The following is a 26444-nucleotide window of genomic DNA, read 5'->3' as shown; positions in this document are numbered from 1 at the left end:
GACACAGGATACGTGACTTATAACTGATTCCAGTTTAATGTCAACATGTTCCTAAGCTAACCAGGGGTGCGTTTCCCATACAACCACGTAACTCGCTGCTTCACTACCATAGTACGATGCATCGTTGGAGAAACCAACTAGCTAGTCACGGGTGCGTTTCCCAAAAGCATCGTTGGCCAACTATGATTGCAATTTCTATTGAACTCTATTGGTAACGACGGATCTTGCGACCATAGTTGGCTTTGGGAAACGCACCCCACGGCTGTCTCCCGAAAACATATTGTAGCAAAGTGGTCGTTCAACCATGTTGTATTATGACGTCACACACGTATAATACGTATAATAACATATTTTAATGAAACTGTTTGAGATCGAATTAACACTAGATGTGTTGCCACTAGATGAATTATTATTATTATTATTATTATAGATGGCATCTACGCTAATTTTAGTGTCTTTGTTTATCCCGAGGTTTTCCAGCAGCCTGCCGGATCCAGATCTGACGAAGGACCTTCGCCTGGACCCGATGTAAACGCAGTGCTGAAGTGCCAACTAGCCTCTCCCTATGGAGGTTGGGATAATTTTGGTTTCGCGTATCTACTCCGAAGTGATAAAATTCTGTATCAAAATGTTAAGGCCAGACAAGTAGTTTGTTAAGGCTTGGTTTGTAGGGAATTACAAACCTGCGCACATACATTCAAATGCGCATAACTATAGAGATCTCTTGACAAACTCAAATACGTAAATGACATTTGTATGTATTCTAAATAAAATATATATATTGTACTGAATGTCAGCTTGCTTATTTGGCTCAAGATAAGGATTTATTACAGTTTTTTTCAATCGCTAACAAGCGCTTACCCACACTTCAGATACTTTTTCTAAACTCTTAACACAGACTCACACATACAAAACACAATTGGCCAAATGGATAATTTTCTTCTCAAAAACACATTTTGTTAAATATATACTAACTCTTCATTTCAAAATAGAACACACCAGCACTCACACACATCATCAACTCATCCCTCCACACTGGCACTTTTCCTACAGCATTCAAGCAGGCTCGGGTAACTCCACTGCTTAAGAAACCGACATTAAACACATCCCTCTTAGAGAATTACAGACCTGTCTCTCTCCTACCATTCATTGCGAAAACACTTGAACGAGTTGCCTTCAACCAAATATCATCTTTCCTCTCTCTGACCAACCAACTAGATGTAAACCAATCTGGCTTCAAGAAAGGGCATTCAACCGAGACTGCATTGCTGTCAGTCACAGAAGCCCTACGGATCGCAAAAGCTGCCTCCAAATCATCAGTTCTCATTCTCCTGGATCTGTCTGCTGCCTTCGACACTGTGAATCATCAGATCCTCCTGTCCACCCTCTCATCACTGGGCATCACAGGAACTCCTCTCCACTGGTTTGAGTCCTATCTCACAGGTAGGTCCTTCAGGGTCGCATGGAGTGGCGAGGTATCCAAAGCACATCAACTGACTACAGGGGTTCCTCAGGGTTCAGTTCTTGGACCGCTCCTCTTCTCCATTTACACCACATCACTGGGACTCATCATACAGGCACATGGCTTCTCTTACCATTGCTATGCTGATGACACCCAGCTCTACCTCTCATTTCAACCAGATGATCCCACAGTAGCTGCACGTATCTCAAGCTGTCTGGCGGACATCTCGGCATGGATAAAGGAACATCACCTGCAGCTCAACCTGGCAAAGACTGAGCTTCTCGTCCTCCCTGCCAATCCGTCTCTACAGCACGACTTCACTATCCAGCTAGATTCAACTTTAATCACCCCATCAAGGTCGGTCAGAAACCTCGGAGTAACATTTGATGAGCATCTGACCTTCACAGACCACATCACAAAGACAGCTCGATCATGCAGGTTTGCACTGCACAACATCAGGAAGATCAGGCCCTTCCTAACTGAGCATGCAACACAACTTCTCGCCGAGGCCTTGGTTATCTCTAGGCTTGATTACTGCAATGCTCTTCTGGCCGGTCTTCCATCATGTGCAACTAAACCTCTACAAATGATCCAGAATGCTGCAGCCCGTCTTGTCTTCAACGAGCCCAAAAGGGCCCACGTCACTCCTCTGTTCATCTCCATGCACTGGCTACCATTTACTGCTCGCATCAAGTTCAAGGCATTGACGCTTGCTTACAGATCGACCACAGGCTCAGCTCCCTCCTACTTTCACTCGCTCCTACGAGTCTACATCCCTACCAGAAGCCTCGATCGGTCAATGAGCGACGGCTCGTGGTACCATCACAGAGAGCCACAAAATCACTCTCCAGAACATTCTCATTCACGGTTCCTTGCTGGTGGAATGACCTCCCTACCCTCGTCCGGAATGCAGAATCCCTGACCACATTCAAAAGACAACTGAAAACTCATCTCTTCCGTGAGCACTTGACATAATAAAAAAAACAAAAAAATAATAAAAAAAAACCTTCTCTTTAATACTCCCTTGTTTTGGCTTATACTACTCTGAGCCATGCCAGAACTTTGTATTTTGAGCACTTCTTGCGTTATTTTTGCCTCTTCACGATGACTCGCTTGCTCTAGTCCTCAGTTGTAAGTCGCTTTGGATAAAAGCGTCTGCTAAATGACTAAATGTAAATGTAAACCCCTGCCACTCTAAGCCAGTCTAAGCCAGACTGGAATCAGCTGTGGGTGGCCCAATTTACCCAACATAAATCAGCTCTGTGTCAATTATTCAATTGTTTGTTTATTATCAGCTGAGATATATTGTTTTTGAACTGATCATAGCAGAAGCAGAGGTTTTTATACTGTATCTAAGGATTGGAATATTGTTTTTGCTATTGTGGGATGTTGTGTTAACATTCGTAAATACTACAAAAACAATCCATAATTTTGTTGGGAGGTGTAGCTTGTCTGTTAAGAAAATGTAAGCATTATGGAAATGTGTTTACTGACTGCATATTGTTGGAAAATGACATGAAATGTGTGAATGGTATGGTCACAATAGACCGATGCTGTGCTAATTGTGTTTAGAGTTTTGAAAATGTGACAACTGGCTCGACAAACGCTTGTTAGCGACTGAAAAAAACTGTAAGACCACATGTCATGTAAACTAGAAACTGCTTCTAATGACAGGTCGAGAGCTGTTGTTCCAACTACACAAGTTTGCGATGCTGTTTTCGAATGTTCGTTGGAACGATGGTTTCGGGAAACACAGACTCGTTGAACTATACTGATAACGACGGAACTTGCGAACATAGTTGGCTAACGATGCTTTTGGGAAACGTACCCCAGTGTAGTACCAAAGACAGAAGGTCAGTGATTCTTAACCCTTGTCCGTGGATAGTAGGTGCATCCCAATTCACTTCCTTTAGGTGCGGTCACATTTACCGTTTTTTGGAGAATTTTCTCAGGCAACATCCAGTCATTTTAAACGCAGTCCATGTGATGGGGAACTTTATTTTTACCAACATTGACCATCAGAAAGATGTTTGGTTAGAAAGTGACTTCTGTGACTTGTGCTTAATGCAATAGACAAGTTCATTTTTTTGCCGTATTTTACCGAAATGTGACCTCACCTTTACGCACTTTTCTAAGTAGTTTTGTAGCATAACTAGTGTAAGTAGTCAGTATTCATCTTACAACCAGAATAATCAGAAAATGCCATTTCAAGACTCACAAAGCAAAGTGTATATATTAAGAATGTTTATTCCAAAATTAGTACTTGATACATAAATAATAATTTCATCATATGGACGTACTAGACAATCAGAACTTCAATCATGCTTTCTCTGATTAATCACCTATTCCAAAAATTACAATATAATTGTTTTTCATACATGAGTTGTGCAAAGAAAATATACACTAGAAAGCAATTGTACACTGACACAAAATATATAACAAATCATCTGAAGGCATCGCACAATTCCAAGAATTCAGTGAGAGATTAAGGCCATTTGTACAGTTATTTTCCTGTTATTTTATATATATATTTTTTTTACTCAAAACACCAACAATAACAAAAGACCTGGTGAATCTCTTGTAAAACTGTACATGCAAACATAGTGCACGTAATATTTAGATATGAATAGCATACAATTTAATATTTGGATATCTTCAGTAAACAAATTTCATGTGAGTCGAGTCACACATTTAAAAACACTTCGATGATGCTTGTCAAGCTGACATCCCACATGCACGCGCGCACGCACACACACGCGCACACACACACACACACACACACACACACACACACACACACACACACACACACACACACTCTTACAGGTGAATGGGCTTGCCAAAGTGGCAGCTGCCGTGGAACCAGCAATGCAGAGAGGAACTAAACTGAGGGCAAGTAAAGGAATGTTGAGAGCCAACATTCCCACAAGAGAGATATTATCGTCAACTAAATCCCAAGCTTGAAGTGCTGCTTTTTCACACGTACATCATTCTTCAGCTGTCACTCTGTGCAGTTCATGCTTACCAAAGTCAAGACGAATTTGTTCCTCAACGATCTTAAATCTTTTGATTTGAAGCGTTACGCTTACATTATGGAAAGTACGTTTGTTGACAAATATAAATTGAGCCCGCTTTCTTTATGAGTGAGTTGAGGAAGGAAAAACAGTCTACAAAGTATTTTTATAATAATATTATAAAAATGATTAGAACACCAAACTAGCTTTACTTTTTTTCAGCCAATTGACCCTTCGCAGGGAGCTTGATTGACAGGTGATCTGACCAATCATACTTCGCCATCCGCCATTTTGTTTGGAGAAAGCAGGAGAGTTAGTAGATTAACATGGGAGGATTTTAACTTGAAAAACGGAGTGTACTGACGGCTTTCCGCGGTTAAAACAACATTAATTATTATGTGCATTCATGTTTATTTGATGCTTTAAATGAACTAGAAGGAAGAGATGATCGGTTCACGAGCAGCTTTAACTGATGCTCTACAGCGATCTGTCAGACACATTAAAGAGTCACAAAACCGTATTTATTGTTTAAATTTCTTTAAAAAAATGACCAAATTTGAAAGGTGAGACTTTGTTTAATACGTTTAATATCAAAAGTAACCGAAAAGTAACCTGGTCTGTCCTGTCTGTCAGTGTGTTGTCAGTGTCTGACATGTATTTTTCACTGTGTGAGAACATGGTGTGTGTGTGAGAGCGGCGTAGCTTGTCGGACATAGCAACAGTAACTAAGGGGGGCGGGTCTTTGTGAACGGTCAATTTTGCAATTACGTGTAAGGCGATTTTGAATGATTATATTAAGTCGGTAATTAAGCGTACCAATAATTGACATACTTTTTGTTTTTATTTTGTGACTTTTGTTTCATAATTTCAAACCTAAAATACATTTATTTGGCAAATGTTATTTTTCAATAAAATAGAATTTTTTGTAATAACATACATCATCATACATTTGCTCAGTATGTTTGGCACTAGTGTTTAAAAATACTTTTTGCAGCTACTTTATGTGTAATATTTTAATATTGCGTGTGACAAAGCAGCACAACTGGGGAAAAAAAATCCTGATTTCCAGAACAGAAGTTAAACAGGGAATGTTCCCCCTCAACATGAGGCTGTTACCCAAAATAGTTCACTAGTGTATGATGAAAAAATGAGTTGCTACATACTAGAAGATTCACATTTACTATATGTGAACGTTTTAGAAAAAATAAAAATAAAAGTTTTAGTATTTTGCAATGGTAATAATTAAGAAAAAGTTGATATGTGATGTTTTTGGACTATTTAGATGAAGACATTACATAATTATGTTCCTGATACTAGCAGCACGTTTCTAAAATAATGGGATCAAAAATATTTCTAGAAAAGACTTTTGTAAATTAGGTGTATAATTCTGCATCTTATCAGGTTTCAGCACTTTAATATTCACAATGAAATCCAAGAAGGATTTCGTAATTCGCTTTGTGCTTTTTTGACACTATCTTTGGGCAAATCTACTAGGTACTTATCAAATATGATGAATGAATCTACATGTTATTGGAAAAACATTACACAGCATCACCAAATCAACAGAAAATGACAAAACATCCATACAAAGTTTTAAGACAGAAAATAATAATGGCATCTGTGTTTTTGACCACTGGGCTCTTATTTGAGAGCAGCTGCTCAGATATAAATGTAATGAAGCACGTTGCTATGAGGTTCTTTATGCACAATGAGGTGCCCGTCAAACAAAAAAAAGAGAGAAGAACAATAGAAAGTGAGTGAGAGAAAGAGAGAGAACAAGAAAAGGCCAAATAACATGAACGTTGCACGACATGCATCGCATGCCTGAGCACACCATTTCCATGCAAGAAATGTGGTTTTCCACCAGCCGCTGCGACCTGACGGGCTTGGCAAAGATAACATGCTGCGAGGATCATGTTGAAGATATACACTTATAAAAGTTAGATCCAACAGTAAGAAAATCATTAACATGTAAACATTGAGTGAGAGCTCAGAGAAGAAAGAAGAGGAAGAGATAAGAAATCACGGAATAAGTCTACTTCAAATTTATGTACAACAGTCCATTTGAGACTGGTGATTTGTTAGCCTTTTCCCAGTCTGAGGAAGAGGAAGCTGCTCTGCTGTTCTGAAACATGGCGCAACATCGTCAGCTCGTTTTTTAGTCGTTCCTTCGTACACCTTCATCCTTCTTTTCATGACGAGCCAGAAACGTGAAGTTCATTCTATAACATGGCTCTCAGAAAACAAGCTAGCCAGGCATTGAGAGACAGAGAGAGACACTGAGAGACATCCTGACAGAGAACGCCTGTAATGGAAGTAAACCTGTCCTCAGAACCCTGTCGAAGCACGGTGTCCATCTACAGCCCCCATAGTGCAAAGAGAAAGGGACAGAAAAAGCTGAGGAAACTTTCACCTCACTGAGTGATTTGAGAGATAGATGCTGAGATACTGCAAGGCTCGCTCCTGGGCCCGTTTAGATCTGAGTTTGCAGCGGGTGTCCTGGCGGTGTGTACGGAGGGGGAGCGGGAGATGGCTTGATGCCTCTGGTCCTCATATAGGATAGGAACTGGTCTGGGATCTCAGCAAGAACGTCTTTGGCCAGGCGGGCCATGCTGAGGATGTGATTCCCAGTGCGATCGATGTAGTCTCTGAATGGAACAAACTGCAAAAGCAAAAAGGACATTAAAATCAACATTTGATGTTCACAGACTGTTATTTAGTGTTGTGTAGAAAGAAGATATATAAAAAAGAAGATGATTCTAATCCATCAGACGGGTCACTGATTTTATTTATTTTTGGTTGGGAAAAAAAATGGAAAGAGCTAAATGAGTTTTCTTCAAAACGATTTTGAAGAATTTAGAATTATTGCTAAAGAGTTTGCCTGAAATTACCAGCCCAGTCTCACAACTCTTTTTGGTACAGATCCCTGCACATTACATGTGGGGAAAAAAAAAGTATATTGTGGCCACAAATGAACAATTCGTTCCCATGACTTACTAATACATCAGCACATTTTACTAATTTGTTCCCTCGTTTCAAGTAAATTGTGCGCACAATATAATAATTAATTCCCTTGATTTACAAAATCATGGACACATTGTACTAATTAGTTCTCCTAAAATGAGGGAATAAATTAGTTCAATGTGGTGACGATTTACTAAAACGAGGGAACGAATTCTTAATTTGTGGCCACATATACAGTATGTACCATATACATGGCCATGTATTTCTTGTCCATACAGTACGGATTACTGTATACACAGTGATTGCTCTTCAGCATGTTCAAATATAATATGTTACCATTCTTAATTCAACAATAAGCTAATGTTATTTAAAGGGATAGTTCACTTTAAAATGAAAATTCTGTCATCATATACTCACCCTCAAGTTGTTTCAAACCTGTATGAATTTCTTTCTTCTTGAACACAAAGGAAGATATTTTGAAGAATGTCAGTAACCAAACAGTTAACAGGTCCCATTGACTTCCATAGTAGGAAAAAAAAATACTATGGAAGTCAATGGGACCAGTTAACTGTTTGGTTACTGACATTTTACAAAATATCTTCCTTTGTGTTCAAGAAGAAAGAAATTCATACAGGTTTGAAACAACTTGAGGGTGAGTATATGATGACAGAATCTTCATTTTAAAGTGAACTATCCCTTTAAAACAAAACAAAGTCACATTAACATAATTCAACACCCATATCAAAAGTAAAAAAGCTTACATATGATGCATCGCACGTCAGCACGATTACATGTTGTAATTCAACATGTCTGTTAGCAGTTAACATACATACATGATATAAATGACAAAAATAATGGGGAAACAGTCCAAATTTGGGGAATGTTACAAAATAAATTTCCACATAGAGTAGATTTTATGGTATAAACACACTCTTTATGTTGACTTTAATCAGGTGAAAATAATCTGAAGCAGGTCTCGCATTCATCTGCATTTCTGTGAGAATTTGCAAAGCTGAAAAGAGCGATTAACCTGAAATGAGGGCACAGCCATCAAATGCTCAGCATGCCAATCAACTCAAAACGCCTTTGAGACTGAGAGCCAAATTATCCTAAGAGATACGGCTGTTTCTGAGAGCACTATACAGCCGATTAGTTAAGAAAAAATGGGCTTTTAAGTATGTGTTGGCCGCCGGGAAGCCAAATCCACTGGAATGTGTGTGTATGTGAGGGCACATCTAATTGGACAAGCCTCCCTAGCCACCTATGATAGTCGATCATGCACACTGCCTGTTAACATATTCCTAACAAGCATGGGGCGACCCAGGAACATAATGATGACTGCCTCGGCTATAAGTGGAGAGGGAGGAGCACGGAAAGCATTGCGAAATACGATTTTCAGAGAGACCGAGACAGCTCTGTTGTTAATTGTAAAAAACCGGCAGAGTTCAGTCAGAACACAGAATGGCTAATGTATATTGTTTCATGTATGATGGTAATGGGTATAATGAACGTAATTTGCGTGGTTTTAAAACCTGGAAATTCAGCAACTTACATAGTCTATGTTTTTAGATCTGGATAAATTCACAACATATGTTATCCACCATGTAAAAGAAAATTCTAGCATTAGCATTTTAGCATTAAATATGCAAAGTGGTGCCCTAGGACCAGGATTTGAAAACCACTGTCTTAAAGGACAATTCCGGTGAAAAATGAACCTAGGGGCAATTAACACATGGTTACCGAGTCGATCGTTCTCTGGGATTTGTTTTCATGATAATCGAATGTAAAGAGTTTTATCTCTAAAAACGTATTCGCTTATAACGCTAGTATATGGGACATATAATAGGTAAAAGTAAATCGCTAGTTAATACCACTAACAGCTAGTTCAAAACGCAGCAGCTCGAGTTCTTACCAGAACCAGGAAGTATGACCATATTAGCCCGGTTCTGTCAACACTGCATTGGCTGCCTATTAAACATCGTATAAATTTTAAAATATTGCTGATTACTTACAAAGCACTAAATGGTTTAGCTCCGCAGTACTTGAGCGAGCTCTTAACGCATTATAGTCCTTCACGTCTACTGCGATCTCAAAATTCCGGCCAGTTAATAATCCCTAGAATATCAAAATCGACTGCTGGTGGTAGATCTTTTTCCTATTTAGCACCAAAACTTTGGAACAGTCTTCCTAACATTGTCCAGGAAGCAGACACACTCTGTCAGTTCAAAGCTAGATTAAAGACACATCTCTTTGACCTAGCATACACATAACACATTATAGACTTCTATAATTCAATGTTAGGCTGCATAGACTAGGTCAGCCGGAACTGGGAACACTTCCCTTAAATCCTGATGTACTCGTTACATCATAAGAAGAATGGCGTCTACGCTAATTTTAGTGTCTTTGTTTATCCCGAGGTTTTCCCGCAGCCTGCCTGATCCAGGCCGTATCCAGATCTGACGAAGGACCTTCGCCTGGACCCGATGTCAACGCAGTGCTGAAGTGCCGACTAGTCTCTCCCTATGGAGGATCCCTTTACCACTCTACAGATAAAGCATTGTGGATAATTCGCGTATCTACCCCGTAGTGATAAAATAAAATTCTGTATCAAATTTAAAGGCAGGACAAGTAGTTTAAGGCTTGGTTTGTAGAGAATTACACACATGCGCACATATATTCAAACGCACATAACTATAGAATTAATTCTTGATGCGCACGTGAGCGCCATCAGTGTTTCTCACAGGTTCGCGTTTAAAGTCTGTGTAGAGAGAACGGCGTCGTCTTAGCGGCCCCTAATTTAATAACAAATTATCCTTTCGACGGAAGTGAATCAATCAAAACTAACTTTAGCTGAAAATAACATTATTCAAGAACCGCTATAAAGCCAAAACAATCTGTTACCTTAAATTATACGTTTATCTCTGTAAAGCAGCTTTGAAACAATCTACATTGTTAAAAGCGCTATATAAATGAAGATGACTTGACTTGACTAACAAGGCTCAAAATAGCCTCACACTAACATGGTAGCATAATGAGGGTCCCTACATGCAAACCGAAGCATTGAGAACTTTGTAAGTGTACAGACAGTTTAAAAAGAAGATACTTTATAAAGACCGTACATTACGCGTATACAGGCAGGAGCCATCTTGGAAAACAGTCTCGACTAGTCGAGCCACGAACGCCGTGCTAAGTGAGCTGGTCGATAGGAATTACGTTTGTGAAATCTAACGTAGCACGGCGTTTGTGGCTCGACTAGTCGAGATCCCAGAGAACGATCGACTCGGTAACCATGTGTTAACTACCCCTAGGTTAATTTTTCACCGGAATTGTCCTTTAAGGCTCTTTCACACCAAAAACAATAAATATAACACTTTATTTTAAGGTGACGTATACACATTACTACATGTACTTACTATAGTAATAACAGTACATTATGCATAATTACAAGTAAATAACCCTAACCCTAAACCAAACCCTAACCTTAACTCTACAGTAAGTACATGTAGTTCGTTAATATTACTCAGTACTTATTTTACTAAGTACGATGTATCTACGTCTCCTTAAAATAAAGTGTTACCGATAATTATATAAGCATCCACACAATACAGTTCTGTGTTACTACATATATTTACTATAGTAATAACAGTAAATTATACATAATTATAAGTAACTAACCCTAACTCTACAGTAAGTACATATAGTTAATTAATATTACTCAGTACTTATTTGAGTGAGTACGATGTATTTACATCACCTTAAAATAGTGTTACCGATAATTATGTTAGCATACACACAATAAAGTTCTGCTACTACATACAGTATACTTACTATAGTAATAACAGTACAATTATGCATAACTATAAGTAACTAACTCTAAACCAAACCCTAACAGTAACTCTACAGTAAGTACATGTAGTTCATGAATATTACACAGTACTTGTTTGAGTAAGTACAATGTATCTACGTCACAAAATGAAGTGTAACCGATAATTATATTAGCAGGGGGGACATCTGCCGTTCCTTCAGTTCGTTTGGAAGAAGAAGAATGGGTGTATAGATGGATGTAGACAAAGTGCGATACCATTTTAATCAGTGATAAACCTACTATTTATTAATAACCCTTTGTTGATCTGACAGTCCATGCACGAGAATACAAAAACACAGAAGTACAATGTCAATGTGTCATTTTTACAAAAAACTATTCATATCCCCATAAGAGGGTGTGGAAAATCTGTGAATTTGCACATTCAGTAATATAATTGTAATATATTAATTGTGATTAGTCCTTGCCCTTTTTTGTAATCTCCCTTAATTAATGATGATGGTTTAATGCTTGAAATACTTCCGATGTGTTGTTATACCTGTACGATGTCTCTCTCGGCATATCTGCCCCTCGATGAGATTCTGACTTCGTCGCCGTCCAACTCGATCATGGCTGAGGACACAGACAGCAGATAAGAAACACGCATGACCGGAGATACGGAAACGTGACTTAGCTGTGTGTGTGAGTGCCCGTGATTGTGTGTGTTTTGAGCGTTTTAGTCTCGTTTCATTATTACTAAACCCATCTGCATTGCTGTCAGCGCAGCGAGGGAAACGGCTGTCGCATTACATGCTCATTTACTCTGCAGTAGTACACAATCCTGTTATCCACTCAAGCTCAAGACCTGAGCGTCACTATAAAGCAAACAGCACATCTAGACAACACGTGTGTTGTATAGATCAAATGAGCTGAATATAAAAATGAGGATAGAAAGAACACTTTAGTTTTAGGGTCCAATTGTCACTATTAAGTTGCTTAATATGATTGAATATTACTAGGATATTGGACCGTAATCTAAAGTGTGACCAGAAAATATAAGCAACATTAAATCTATGAGAGAAGTCTAAATAACACAAACCAACTCAATAAATAAATAAAAGCATTCTCTTCTTACCGTCAAACTCGGCTGGTCCAACTCCGACAATAATAATTGACATGGGAAGACATGCAGCCTGGCATGAAGAAGAAGAAGAAGAAAAAGAAAAGGAGATAAAATAAGAATTTACCATGACTAATATGTCTTTTTACCCCAAAATCTCAGTCTGTTAATACGAGAAGCTTAATTTAGTGACTTATTAAGTGAAATAAGTGCCTTTTTATAATGGTTTAATCGAGAATAGTGGCTTCTGGATTCATTCGTTTTGTTCAGTTTGTCTAAAAGCAAATAACACTCCCCATAGAAAAAAAAGAAAAGAAAAAGAAAAGAAAGAAACAATCTTGTTTAAATTGTATATTTTTGCTTGTGCAGAACACATCTGCAAATTATTTATTACATTTATTAATTAAAAATGATATTACTGACCTACATTAAGTGGCATTTTTGCTTATGAAAGAAAATATTGATTTAGTATGTACGGTCTTTATAATAAATCATTACTTTTTATTAATGTTTTTGTCTTTGAAAATATTTGTAATTAATATTAAATCAAAATGTAAGGTTTGAAGCAAACCATATAATTTGAGAAAAACATAATAATACAATTAGCTGTAACAAAGTATTATTTTAAGCTGAATAGTGACATTAAATAGTGGTGTATTTACCTATAAATATATGTATTTTCTAGTTTTTCAAGTGTTATTTAAATATTAAATATCAAAATGTTGAAATATATTTATTTATATTTAGAATACATTTTTCACTTCACCAAAAATAAATATTCATGGTCCAAATACAATCCGCAAATCCTTTTTAAGTTCAATCGATATAGTAAAAAAAAAGAACATTTATGTTTAAGTTGAACGAGAGCTAAAGACTTGTGTAGTGGACCGAATACCCACATTAACGATGGACTCTTTTGTCTGGGCCATATCTGATATCACTCCATCCGTGATGATGAGCAGGATGAAGTACTGCGATCCGTCCTTTACTGAGGCAGCGTATCTGCACGAGAGAGCACATTGTTACATTCATTAAACATCTCATTACTGCGGGGATATGCAGCCAAAGCCTCTGGACTCGCTGTATTACTACATTGCAGTCTGGCATCCCAATTATTTCCATCAGCTTATGAGGTAAATAATGTACTTAGAAGCTGTAAATACGAGACACAATTCAAATATATTCTATTTAACTAACTAACTATAATTTTTTTTTTTTTGGCGGTCCAACTGTATACACGTTTCATAAATTTGCAAGCACGTTTAATAAAAAGGTCTTGTCAGGGTTTATGAGGTCTCTCTCTCCTCTTGACACACTTTACTAGCATCCTTCAACTCTCCGTGATGTGTGCTTCAAGCTCTGGTGAAATATCTACAGACTTCAGTGTGAGGAGAAAGGATGAAATGGCCCCTGCTTTCTCAGATCGGCTTCGGTGGATTGAAGCGTACTGTCCCATTGAGGATTTAGAATATGATGTACGCAGAAATGCTCGAAACATTTCCTCACCTGTCACTGAAAATGTGTGCCGATTTAAAAAATCCTCTTGAGGACACGCTGGCATTTCGTGAAACGCACATCACCGGAAACTATGAGCTGAAATCTTTTTTTTTTAAATCAAATGTACGTTACCATTACAATCAAAGTTCCAGAAATAAACAACATCAGAAACACAAAATTGGGGTTACAGTGAAATATTAATGAATATTAATATAATATGTTCTTTCATCATATGCGTATACTGTAAAAATGTTGGTTTAACTTAAAAAAAGCAAGTTACCTTGTTGCCTTAAAATTTTTAGTTCGTTGTAATTAAAAATTTGAGTTAATGAAGAAGAATGGTTTAATCAACAGAAACTTAAAATAGTGTTATCTTCACACATTAGTTATCGAAGTTGATTTGACAAAAGATAAAAAGTTGTGATAACAAATCATGAAAATATTTTTTTACAGTGAAAGATTCAAACTATTTGAACCAATATTGGGTCGGCAGTTGTCAGTCTTGGAATGTGATGGAACGGAAACCTTGACACAATTGGAATAAAACGAGAAATATTAGTTAATCTATTATAAACGAACATTCATTTACAGTGAATAACTGTCTTTATAATTAACATTGATACATGCATGTTGTTCACTGTTAGTTATCATGATACCTAATGCATTAACTTGGCACAGTGTGAAGACTACAGTTATGAAAGTTAAAGGGGTCCTATATAATGCCCTTTTCACAAGATGTAAAATAAGTCTCTGATGTTCCCAGAGTGTGTGTGTGAAGTTTTAGTTCAAAGTACCCCACAGATATTTTTATATAGCATGTTAAAATTGTCACTTTTTGAGGGTGAGCAAAAACGCACCGTTTTTGTCTGTCCCTTTAAATGCAAATGAGCTGCCTCTCCCGGCACAGAGGGCGGAGCTTCAACAACTCACACAGACATATTTTTAAAACGTTTTGCCTTTTATGTTTAAACCGGAGTCAGACAAAGATTGAGACTCAAGAAGTGACAACATGTAGACAACATTCCTGAATGGTTAGTTGATTAAGTTATGTAGCTTGTGTGTAAGTTATCATCCTGTCATTGATTAGCATATTCTGGCATGATAATCTATAAATCGCGTTCCCGGGGGCGGGTTTATGTAAATTCTATGGTTTTGTGATGCCACTAACCCGTAAGGAATGTCGTGTAGTCCGTACCAGCCGTTTGTTGTAGTCCTTAAAAAGCAATTTCTTTAAAATCAAATATCTCCCTTTCCTTTGACCTTTGAGCTTCGTAACTTTGCAGATGTTGTTTATGTTCAAACGGCAACATTACACACTAACTAAAGTTAGAAAAGTGAAATCATAATCAACCACCCCTATAATTTGAAAGTGTGTTACAATAATGTTATTCCCTACAAAGTAACTAACTACTTTCACTGTAAAAAAATATTGTTGGTTTAACTTAAAAAAGTAAGTTACCTGGTTACCTTAAAAAATGGTTACCTTAAAAAATTTAGTTTATGCAATGAAGGAGATTGGTTTAATCAATAGAAACCCAAAATATTATGTTATCTGAACTACATTAATTATCTAAGTTGATTTGACAAAGAAAAAAAAAGTTGTGATTACAAATAATGAAAATATTTTTTACAGTGATTTACTTTTTATGGAAAGTTGTTTGTTACTTTTGCGTTACTTTTTCTTATCTAGGCTGGGCTTACTTGTTTGTTGTTCAATGACACCAACAAGAAAAAAAGTTATATTTTTGGCAAATGTACAGGTCCTTTCGCTCTTAATTCAGCAGTAATAATAAAACTGAACTACTAATGTGATATTTAACTGAAGTCACTTATTAGTATGGTTGAATTGGATCATCGAAGGTCGGCAGCAAAGACTTTGGTTAATAAAGTGAGATTAAATACATAACGTGTATTTGTATTATTTGACATATTTAATTATTGCAGGTTTGCGTAATATTCAGAGTTTGCATTTCACAGTATTTTCCCCATTTTGAGGAATACTGAATGTTTTTGTGCAAGTGCGAAGAATTAATGCCTGAATACAACGTTGAAATGTTGAATTGTTGGCATTTGTTGCCACAGTTTGAACCAAGTTTAAGATTTTGACACTATTTTTCATTTTCCCCAGTAACAAAAATGAGCAGTGGAAAACCCATGCAGGCAAAGCAGCGCATTAGCTTTAAAATAACAATTTAAAAGCAGTTTATTATTAAACTGCGTGGGCGCGACCTACGGCAAATACACACAGAGAGATAAGAGCGGTGCAGTGTGACAGATCTGTCTTCAGCGTAGATGAGTGGACACCGCAGTGACTATGTGTGTTTGGAACACAGGGGTGATAATGACTTGATGGACTGTCCTTTACTTCACATCCTCAGAAAATCCATGAAATGGACATATAATTAGAAACACAGTGTGAGGACGTGTCAGTCCACTGACTGTTGGCTCCCTTTAAATCATTAATTAGTGTGGATTTAACATGGGATTCGGGAGCATAGAGGTCTGAAGTGCAATAACAAAACATAATGAGTTTTAGAAACACGTTCAAGTGTAAAAACAACCGTAAAATCTTGTAATAAATAAGAACCAATTTATTAATATCATAACACCTGCATTAAAGTGGTGAGCATGACTGTCTCACAGGGATATAAGGAAACATGCACACAGCTACCCTGATGCATACTTTTTTTTTTTCAGAACTGATTCAGAAATAATAATGTTGGCCGCAATATTGCGCAACAGCGATTGTTCACTTCTAAGCAGCCTTGATTCTAGAATTTCTTTTAGTTTTTACAAAGTGGGATAATACTAGTTAACACTAATTCATTTTTCAACATTACCATGACTTCGGTTTGTTGGGAGATGTTTTCAGTAAACAAATGAAATTAACAAAGTAAATTAAATACATGGTAAAAAAAAAGTAGTTACATTTCAAAAAAAAAAAAAAATATATATATCTGTGTTTTATTTCCTGAGGTTCTTAATTTCTGATACCTCAACTCATACAATATCTCATTAGCAGTCATATGACTTTTGGAGTTTTTTTTTTTCTTCACATTGTAAATTTAGATGCAGTCCATATGTTAATATTGTTCGCCCTTAAAAAAAAACTTTTTGTGCACTGTTTGTGCTGGAACCACACTTTTTATAACTAATATTTTGCAGCCAAGTATATCTTAAAGATCCAAATTTACAAAATGATATAGTGGGGGAAATTGTGCCTTAACCATTTGCATTTCCATACCAAGCTAAATAAAAGAGCAAGATAATGACAATATCTCTACGACAAAGTGTTGATTCTCTGAGGAAAGAGCTAGTGGTGAATCCTTTGCTCTCTCGATTTCTTGTACACTGTAGCAGGCATTGCTATTATGTGGACGCTGAAATGAGCTTAGACACTTTGCGCTGCAATTGAAGCATAATGAATCCAGTCTTTTATTGCTGCTGATAGAGATGTAGAGGCTCGGGTTCTTGCAGCCACACAAGCTGTTAACAACATCCTTTAGATATTTTATTCTGACCTCTAATAGTGTGAAATACTAAGTAAAGTATCTCTAGACAACAAGTATAGAGCTTGGATTTTAGGAACAACATGAACTGTTCAAATTCCGCCCATAACAACAAATTTTTAATAGGACATGGTTATTTCAAATTAAATGTATTATTATTCATTCTACTTCTCAGTTTAGCATTTGGACATTGCACATTTATTGATTTCTGGATACACCTTTATGAATACACCTCTGTTAGTTACAATGACCTATACTATTGTAACATTTTTTAGTTAAGAAAAACAAAAAGTTGAAAAAATATTAGTCATTCTGCCTTTTAAAACCCATTCAGAAATCATGGGGATAGTTGTGATTATTTTATATTGAGTTACTTTATTCAACTCAATACAAAGTAAAAATTTACCACAGAATATTTTCATAAATTCTTTTAGATTTATAACAATGCCAATATAAAAGCTGATTAATTCATTTTGAAAACAGCATGCTGTTTTTATATTATAATGTTGTTGTTTTTCTCTCTTACGTAACGTGAGTGTAAGGAGCGCACAACGAAGGAGAAGTCCGAATCAAAGGGCCAGATTTACTAACAGCTTGCGCCAATGCAAACCCTCTTTTGGCATTAAAAAACTACTGTCAGGATTTACTAAAGACACGCAGTGAAAAATTAGCGCTGAAAAGGCGTGGACGCAGTTATTTTTGCGGCTGATCTTATTGCATATGCATTTGTAGGAGTTTCCCTTTCAGGCGTAACATTTATGGGAGGAGAGTATTTAAATGAATTGCGGAAGGTGATTTACTAAGGTTTGCGCTCGTCAATGTACTGGTGTTTGCGTGCGAGGAGACAACGAGCCAGGGTGACACTGCAGGTCCAGGGGGCTGAGGCGAAGGCGGAGGCGGGGATCCGGAAGGCTGCAGTGGAGCCAAAGTGACGGAGGTCCGCGTTGGAGCCGGAGAGAAGGTGGAGCCCGGTGGAGCCGAAGGGATGGAGGGTAGAGGTGTACCCAGCAGACCAGAATTCCACGGTGGAGCCAGGGTGACGTCTGACCAAGGCGGAGACGGTGGGATGAGGGTACCTGGTGGAGCTGGTGGGATTACGGACCATGATGGAGCTGAGGGAGCATTGAGCCAAGTCGAAACCGATGGGTCGGAGGACCGAGGTGGCTCTGCGGATGGAGGCGGAGACGGGGGAATCATCACACCGAGGAGAAGCTGGGGACTGGAAGACCCAAGGCGAATCCGGCACACTTCAGGGGCCAAGCTGTGGATGAGCTGAGGGACTGCCAGGAACCAGAGGAGGAAGAGCTGATGAACAGATTAGACTTGGTAGAGGAGGTGGGAGAGGGAGGCTGGGAGGGATCACAAGAGATTCAGGGCAGGGAGGATACCAGCGGGGTCTGGAGAGACACGGGTGTTAAGTCCAACATATCCCAGTAGCCATGTTCAGCACATTCACAGCTGTGGGAGTGTGGTGGGGCTTCCATCCGCGTCCTCAAGCTCCATTAACTCGGCTCAGTTTGGCTTACTGGCTCGTTCTCTGTGGCAGGCACAGTGTGTCTGCGATGGAGATCTGCTGTTGTTCCGTAGGGCGGGGTTCCGTAGTGCAAATGCTGACTGGGCTCTGGTTCCGGGATCTACTGTACATAGAGCGAGCGGTTGGGATAGTGTGTTAGGCATGCCAACGCCAAAAAATCCCTGGTGTGCGACTCCAGGGAGCGACCCATCTGCTCCAGGCACAATAACTGGTCAGCGGGAAGGTCCATGTTGACAGAGGGGGGGGAGAAAAAAAAAAGACAAACACCGCAAAAATAACTTCTGTTTTGGTCCAATCTTTTGTCAAGTAACATGAGTGTAAGGAGCGCACGACAAATCTGATTCAAAGACTTAAAGGTGCAATAGGTGAACTTGGGAATGCTAACTTTAGCCTGTTAGCATTGAAAGCGTATGATCCTACCCTCCCTGCAAATCACTGTCCGAAGCAATGCCCCCTCAAAAACAGAGATAACGTTATTGGATTGTATATATCCTAAAACAACTGAGGGAGGTCAATTACATAATAGATTAACAACACGTAAACTGAATGAGAACGGAACCGACATGAAAACTAGGTCACAGGAACACAAAGCATAAACCTCACAAAATGATTTTTAATACATAATATATCTAAATATTTCTCCCTTTATATTTTAAGAAAGGTCTCGAATTAAGGGATTATCATATTTGGGGATTGATGGCATCAAAAAGTTAAAAAACCCAAAATACAATTCGACAAAATGTTAACCCTCCATCTTTTATATTCATATTGGGTACTTTAAATTCCAGATCTAATTCTCAGGCCATTGTGCCACATTTGTGATAGCCATTTAATGTTTTCCTCTCATCATTTGACTGATGATACAGACCAGGGATGATCTTATTTGGGACAGCAGAAGATCAAATCTTGTTGTTTTACCTCTGCAAGTCTAACTCCACGGCTCATTTAAAGTGATTTAAAGGTCATATATCACACCTCGGAGGCCATTTCGGATTGGATTATCTCTGTGTAACTGTGGCACACTTTGTTTGGATGATACACCTGGGGGGTAATGCACATTTTGAGAATATTTGGCTGTTGTCAATCTCTGAACATGTGCAAAATCTGCATTGTTGCAGGTTGTTGTTTGCTTGCTTCATTTTAGCAATAGAAGAATCATTCAGCTGTGGTTTATACCAGTGTTTCTAGCCATCTGTCACAGGTTTAATGTTCACCATATATTAAATTAGGACAGTTTTCCAAGGCATTTTTTTATTTTTATCACAGTTGCTTTATTAAGTCGCAAGATGGCTCCAATCAACTTCCGCTGATATGAAAAGATAGATGGTGGAGTGATATGAGAGACATGAAAGTAGAACCAGTATGTCAAGAACAACAATAAAATATTTACTGTAATGGTCAATATACAAAAATAGTCCACTTTTCAGTTCTGTGATCAGACTCAACTATTGTAGAGACCAAAGTAATAAGAAAAGATAATCAACACTTATATTAAGATTACTTTAATTGCAGTTTAATTATCTAAACTATTGGATTATGGAAAAAGTCCTGCCATGCTGTGCAACTGTGTGAATGCAAACACTTCAAGCTACGCAAGCTATGATTGATGATTGTGTATTGTTGTGTTAACAAAATGTATCAGATTGCAATTTTCAAGTATTTGATGCATTCTTACCATCTCTAAAGCTGAAATTAGTGTAAATTGTCAGGATTTTTTCAGGATTAAAGCTGAGCAAGTTAGTTACACGTTAAAGCAGTTAAAAACTGTCACCATGTTTATTATTTGAAGGTAACCTGCCTACTTAAAGTTGTCACAAATCTGATATTTTGATCAACTATTCAACTTTTCGTATCTATTGTGAGTAAAATGGCTTATCGAATGAGAGCATTCGACAAGGCAGGACTTGATTTTGTCCATTGAGAATCGATTGGATCACAGAAAGTGTCCTAAGTGTGCATTTACATGACAACAATGTACTACAAATGGAAACATTTTTCTTTTGAGGTTTTGAGAAGGTACACGTACAGATGACAACGTTTCCAAAACGATCCTCGTTCACACGGATCCACAAAAACGACTAAAAATGCTGTAAAGAAACTATACGCACCTATAGACTATAGCATGCGCATGACGTTTACATGGAGATGATATAGGCATAGTTTTTAAAATCTTCATTTCGTAACCCGTTTTCAAAAGTTTGCCTTTACAGGCCCCCAAAACTCAGTTGTCGTGTAAACAAACGGCCAATGGAAAGTTTTCAGATTTTAGTTGAATTTTCCTTGAGCTTTTGACATATAAGAGTTCATCATACTATAACAATATCCTGTACGTTTCAGAACTGAGAAGTTCCTTGTTAGTCCAATGAAAGCTTTTATTGACACCAGGCTCAGTGAAAGTGGGGATCAATGACGTCAAAGGATATCAAACCCCGCCTCCGCAGAAGAAGATCAACGCCAACTTCAACACTGCCTGTTTAGCCCCCCGCCCACGTTTCACGCATTACATGAAACTCATTATAATATGCAAAACTGTTATCCAATCATAGCAGTGGGCGTGTACTTCCAAGTTTTCAATGCGGCACGCCCATAAAAACCGAGCGTTTCAGGAGCTAGGCTCAAAACCAGGGTAGAATATACCCTATTACTTATTCATTTTTAAGTTTTTGAATGTAAAAACCAAGCGAACATCATAATTTGACCTCAGACAACAATAAAAACATTTTTAAAAAGCCAGTTCATGACCCCTTTAATGTATGATTACTTGAAACTCAAATGGCCATTGCATAACATTGCTTAGCTCTCGTATTGGAATATTCGTCATAGACAAGATGTCGCAGCAAGGAGTAGAGGACTCTAACATGTTTGATTGAATATTACGAGGGCATATATTTGTGAAAAAAAGTGTAAAATAAGCACTGCAACAATCTATGGTTTGTTACCCACCATAGCAATGCAATAATCTATAGATAAAACACAAAATTTGTTTCTGAAATGTTCTGAATGTACCTGGCTACATGGTTGATGACAGGCGAGAAGTTGGTGGGACCGAAGAGCTGAACGGACTTTAGACTCTGGTAATACGCTTCCATGACTCCATCAATGCCATTGCAATATGGATTCTGAGGGTTTCCATTCTTTAGGAACATAGAAAATAAAATATGGCAAAATCAAATAAGGGTAGACATGGCCACGTTCAACATCTGCTGTAGATATGATAACTCCACAATGGAAAGTCCACATTTTAGAGACATAAATAGATGTCTACATTCTTTGAAGAAAATGTAAGTGCCACTTGAATGGTTGCCAGGGTTGTTATGTGGTTGTTATGAGGTTTTCTGTGTGGTTTTTAGTGCATTGCAATTTGATTGGTGGGATGCTATAGGTTGTCATAGGCGGTCGCTAAGTGGTTACTTTTTTATCCCAAGTCAAAACTACCTCTATAATATTCTGATCTCTAGATATGACTCAGGTTCATCTTTCAATGTAAGTCTACAGATTTTTTTTTTGTGCCAGTTTCACCATTCACCAATTGTTCTATAACCTTTGCTGACTGCACGCAAGCATTCAGTTCACTCTCTCTAAAACAAAAATAACTCATGGTATCGTGTAACATATAACTCGTGTCATTCCATGAGAGTTTTCTTCCTAGGATGGAGTGAAAAGAAAATACGAGAGATAAACTGAGATGTTTTGGATTGGAGTAGAGGCTTGCATTTACAAGAAGGGATCCGTCAAGTGTAATATGTCTAAAACCCTGTTCAGAAATTGAAAGCTTTGTGAAAAACTTCTGTCTGTAGACAACACATAGTGAGAGAACATTCAGAAACATTGATATCAAAAACTTGTGTCTGCATATCTACAGTGTGTTACGCATTCGCAGCAGGACAGGTGTTTTAAGAGTCGCTTACCAAGGCAAACTCATGGGATATTCTCCCATCAGGAGGCAGTTTGGCTCCGAAGCCCAGTGCAGGGAACATCTTGTCGCTGTCATAGTCCTGTATGATCTCCCCCACAGCTTTAAGTGCCATGGCGTAGGCGTTGAGCTGATAGGGACTCATGTAATGAAGGGAAGTGGGCTGGGCTGGGTTGCCTGGGAACCGTGTGAAAGAAAATGTGTACTTTTAGTGCAACTTAAGCACTTGACTGGGAAAGCTTGGCAAAACACATCATATAAGTACACACCCTAAGCCTATAAAACAATTCATATTCAAATGTTAAATTGTCGTTTATAAAAAAAAAAACATTAACCACAATTAAAATACATATATTCATAGCTACATTATTGAAATATACCCAAATAATTAATGCATAATACTCTCTAAAAGTATACCTATGTATACGGTAGGTACATGTATTTTAACAATGTTTACAGTTATTTAAGGTTTATTCAAAAACATTATACAACCATGGAATGTTTTGAATATTAAATGGTTGATATATATATATATATATAAAAACATTGAACATTGAGAGGCTGATATTATGAATCCAGAGGCAAAACAATAAGAAGCTAGTGATGTATAAAAATAAATTTGCCAAGGATGGCCCTGTAATTCAGATAGTTTTGTGGTATTCCCTTTGAATCTGCAAATGAATTTAAAAGGCCTTTCTGTATAATCACACAGATCAGAGCTCTTATCGCATTAAACCTCAATCATTATGATAGAGGACGGCTATTACTGGCTCTTTTTCCATGCCTCATCTGCATACATTTCAATAATTTCAAACAGCCTTCTGATGGAGACGGCACTCACCGTTAGAAGCTGTGAAATCAATCGCCACTGTGAAATTAATCTGAGTCCTGCACAACAAAGAGACAAAGAGAAAAGGTAATGGTTATTTTAGTCATGCTTCAATCTTGTGAATATTAAGTAAATTCATTAAGTGGATATGTTTATAATTACAGCCTCTTTAGGAGCTTATAAGGAAATGGATTAATTGAGCCGTCATTGAGAGAGACTCTTAAATGCAAGTGTAAACGATTGTGTTTAAATATGTTAATGTGAACCATACAAATAATGTAAAAAGGTCATGCTCTGATGTACAAGACATTTGTGAATTGTGTACCAGATTTTTATTATCTTATATATGCAATATAATGCAATTAATGTCAAGAATGCAAAACAAGTACAAATTGCACACATATTAATATGGATGTATAGCAACATTTCACACTTGTCACTAGTTTCAGTTTCAATTTAACTACATTTATTTGGGGGGGGGGGGGGATCACACTAAGAGCATTGTTGTAATAGCTTAGCGACATGGTAATTTTTCGGTCTAATATGACATTGAGTCTCACATGAGGAGTCAAATTTTGTCTTTGCGTGACTAATCCTTGAGAAAGTAGTTGCGTATGTAGAGTGTTCCTTTTGAGGTTCCATATCAGTTAGGATGCTACTTCATAGCTGCCTATGTAAGCAGTAGACTGCAAGAGTTCATAGACTGTAGAACATAGTGGATTTTATGAGGTTTACTCTGAGTCTGAGATTTATGATCTTTCAAGGATATTAATGTATCAGAGTGGTTGTTATATGCATGTGTAACCGGTCCTACTCGACCCGCTCCAAGCGGGATCTGAACCGCTATCGTGTGGGAGGTGGGCGCACTAACAAGGTCCTAGCCACAGTCTCTAGCGTCAGTCACTAGCATGCCTCTTGAGGCCAGTGGAGTGAGGTTTACACACACAGCTCTTACTGGCCTAAGTCGGTTACACTCACCCCCTAAACCTCACTCCCATCAGGGTCACGGCACCAAATGTAACCGGTCCTACTCAACCCGCTCTGAGGGATTCGAATAGGCGTGGGAGCGCTAACAAGGACACTAAAGACTGCAGCCACAAGCGTCAGTCGCTAGTGCGCCTCTTGAGGCCAGAGGAGTGAGGTTTTATATGCACAGTTCTTACTAACCTACGTCCGTTACACATGTATGTTTTCTAGAAATAAACTCAGAAAATGTATGTGCAAGAGTGTGTATCGTCTTATCCCAGTATGCCTAAAACTAACCACTAACAACATTACTTTCATAAATATCAACAAAAATGGTCAAGTAAACACAAAGTCCCCATCTGCAACTAGTTTGCCTGTAGAAGCTGTAGTAACATGTTTCAGGGACAGAAATAATATTACTTCCATGTAAAAAAAAAAGAAATTGGTTGGTTGTTTGTATTACAGAACCAAATGCCCGTAGCTGAAGAAACTCCCACTCAAATGTCTCTTGAGAAGAACCAGACAGCATTTGAAGGTATATTAGGCACATTTTAAACTTATAAATATATACAGTATATAGTCACCACAATATTCAACAACATATTCAGTGGGGTCCACAACAATAATGTGCACCATCAATTATCATTTTGTATGAACTATTCCTTTTTAAGCGTTGCTATGTATCATGTTTCAAATCAGTCACTCGGGAGGGTACATAACTGGTTAGGATGCTGCCTTAAAAGGTACAGTATCTGCCTAAGAAAGGAATTGGACAGTGATACCCTAGTGATTTCACAGATGAGATGAGCAGGAGGCAGTTGAGTAAAGATATCCCACCATTACTCACATTCAGTTGAGACTGAGCCAGTCATACCATCTGTTAGGATAATGCTCACAGCTCTCAGAAAACATGTTTGTGACACAAAACACACCCAGTGTGTCATACAGACATATTAATTGTTGCATAAAATGTTCATATTCATAAATGATTCCTGTTTCTCATGCGATTTTGTTTGGTTGGCTACATTAATTCCTACATTCATCCTGCCAATCATTTTCAAAGAAGAATGTTCATGTGACTAATAAAGCCTCAAAAGGCCCCAAACTAGTACAGATGCTAATGGATATTACTAGCCACGACTCAACTTGTGAATGCCGAGAGGAAATAATCTATATTAGAGGCATAAGAGTGAAAGAATCACTACCATCTGCAGGTTCATCTGTGTTTCATATGTGGGCATTCTCCAAATATCTCACATAACCCTCTGACTGTATGGAAGGGACTAAAGTGGTGTAGATAGGCAAGCCACGCAATGCCAGAATAAAGGCTAATAATGGCTGAATATAAACAAAAGAATACTGAAGATTAGGCCAGAAGTGTGAAAGGCTTGTCGAATGAGAACAATAGAAACATGAATGGGGCAGTTCGCCTCGCCAGACCTTAGACAATAGAGTGCAAGTGGGTGTTTAAAGGGAAATTAAATATATTATTATTATCTTCTCCGCCTTCTCTAAAAACTCACATGACATGGTCTTAGAAAATGTTTTTAGAAAAATAATTAATTCGTCAGATTTAAAATGAAGCATGAGCAGACTTGTGGGTTCAGCATCATTGTGTTTCTAAGTTGCAACACTACAGCCACATCATACATTTATTCGGTTACACTTTATTTCGATAGTCCACTTTAGACATTCTACTAACTATAAGTTACTTTTCAACTACATGTCAAATAACTCCCATTAGAGTATTAGTAGACTGTAGACTGTTAGGTTGTTAGGGTTAGGTGTTAGGGTTCGGGTTAGAAGAATAAGTTGACTTGTAGTTGCCAAGTTA

The 26444-nt window shown here is 37.9% G+C and overlaps 1 protein-coding gene across 1 annotated transcript in view; it reads right to left on the bottom strand.

Annotated features, from left to right (window-relative positions):
- Positions 1 to 3691: 3691 nt before the first annotated feature.
- LOC307003663 (copine-8) overlaps positions 3692 to 26444 on the bottom strand; it is a 129659-nt gene continuing 106906 nt past the window's right edge. The window contains exons 14-20 of the mRNA XM_079622375.1: positions 23657 to 23703; positions 22811 to 22992; positions 21909 to 22036; positions 13262 to 13364; positions 12378 to 12435; positions 11802 to 11875; positions 3692 to 7138 (exon numbers count right to left, since the gene is read on the bottom strand). Of these exons, the coding sequence (XP_079478501.1) occupies positions 6950 to 7138; positions 11802 to 11875; positions 12378 to 12435; positions 13262 to 13364; positions 21909 to 22036; positions 22811 to 22992; positions 23657 to 23703 (781 nt within the window). The 3' untranslated portion in view covers positions 3692 to 6949. The remainder of the gene's footprint in view (positions 7139 to 11801; positions 11876 to 12377; positions 12436 to 13261; positions 13365 to 21908; positions 22037 to 22810; positions 22993 to 23656; positions 23704 to 26444) is intronic.

The sequence above is a fragment of the Phoxinus phoxinus genome (assembly GCF_949152265.1).
Source record: "Phoxinus phoxinus genome assembly, chromosome: 9".
Taxonomy (NCBI): domain Eukaryota; kingdom Metazoa; phylum Chordata; class Actinopteri; order Cypriniformes; family Leuciscidae; genus Phoxinus; species Phoxinus phoxinus.
Note: the sequence above shows the minus strand (reverse complement) of the source record. Positions and strands in the feature narration are given on the sequence as shown.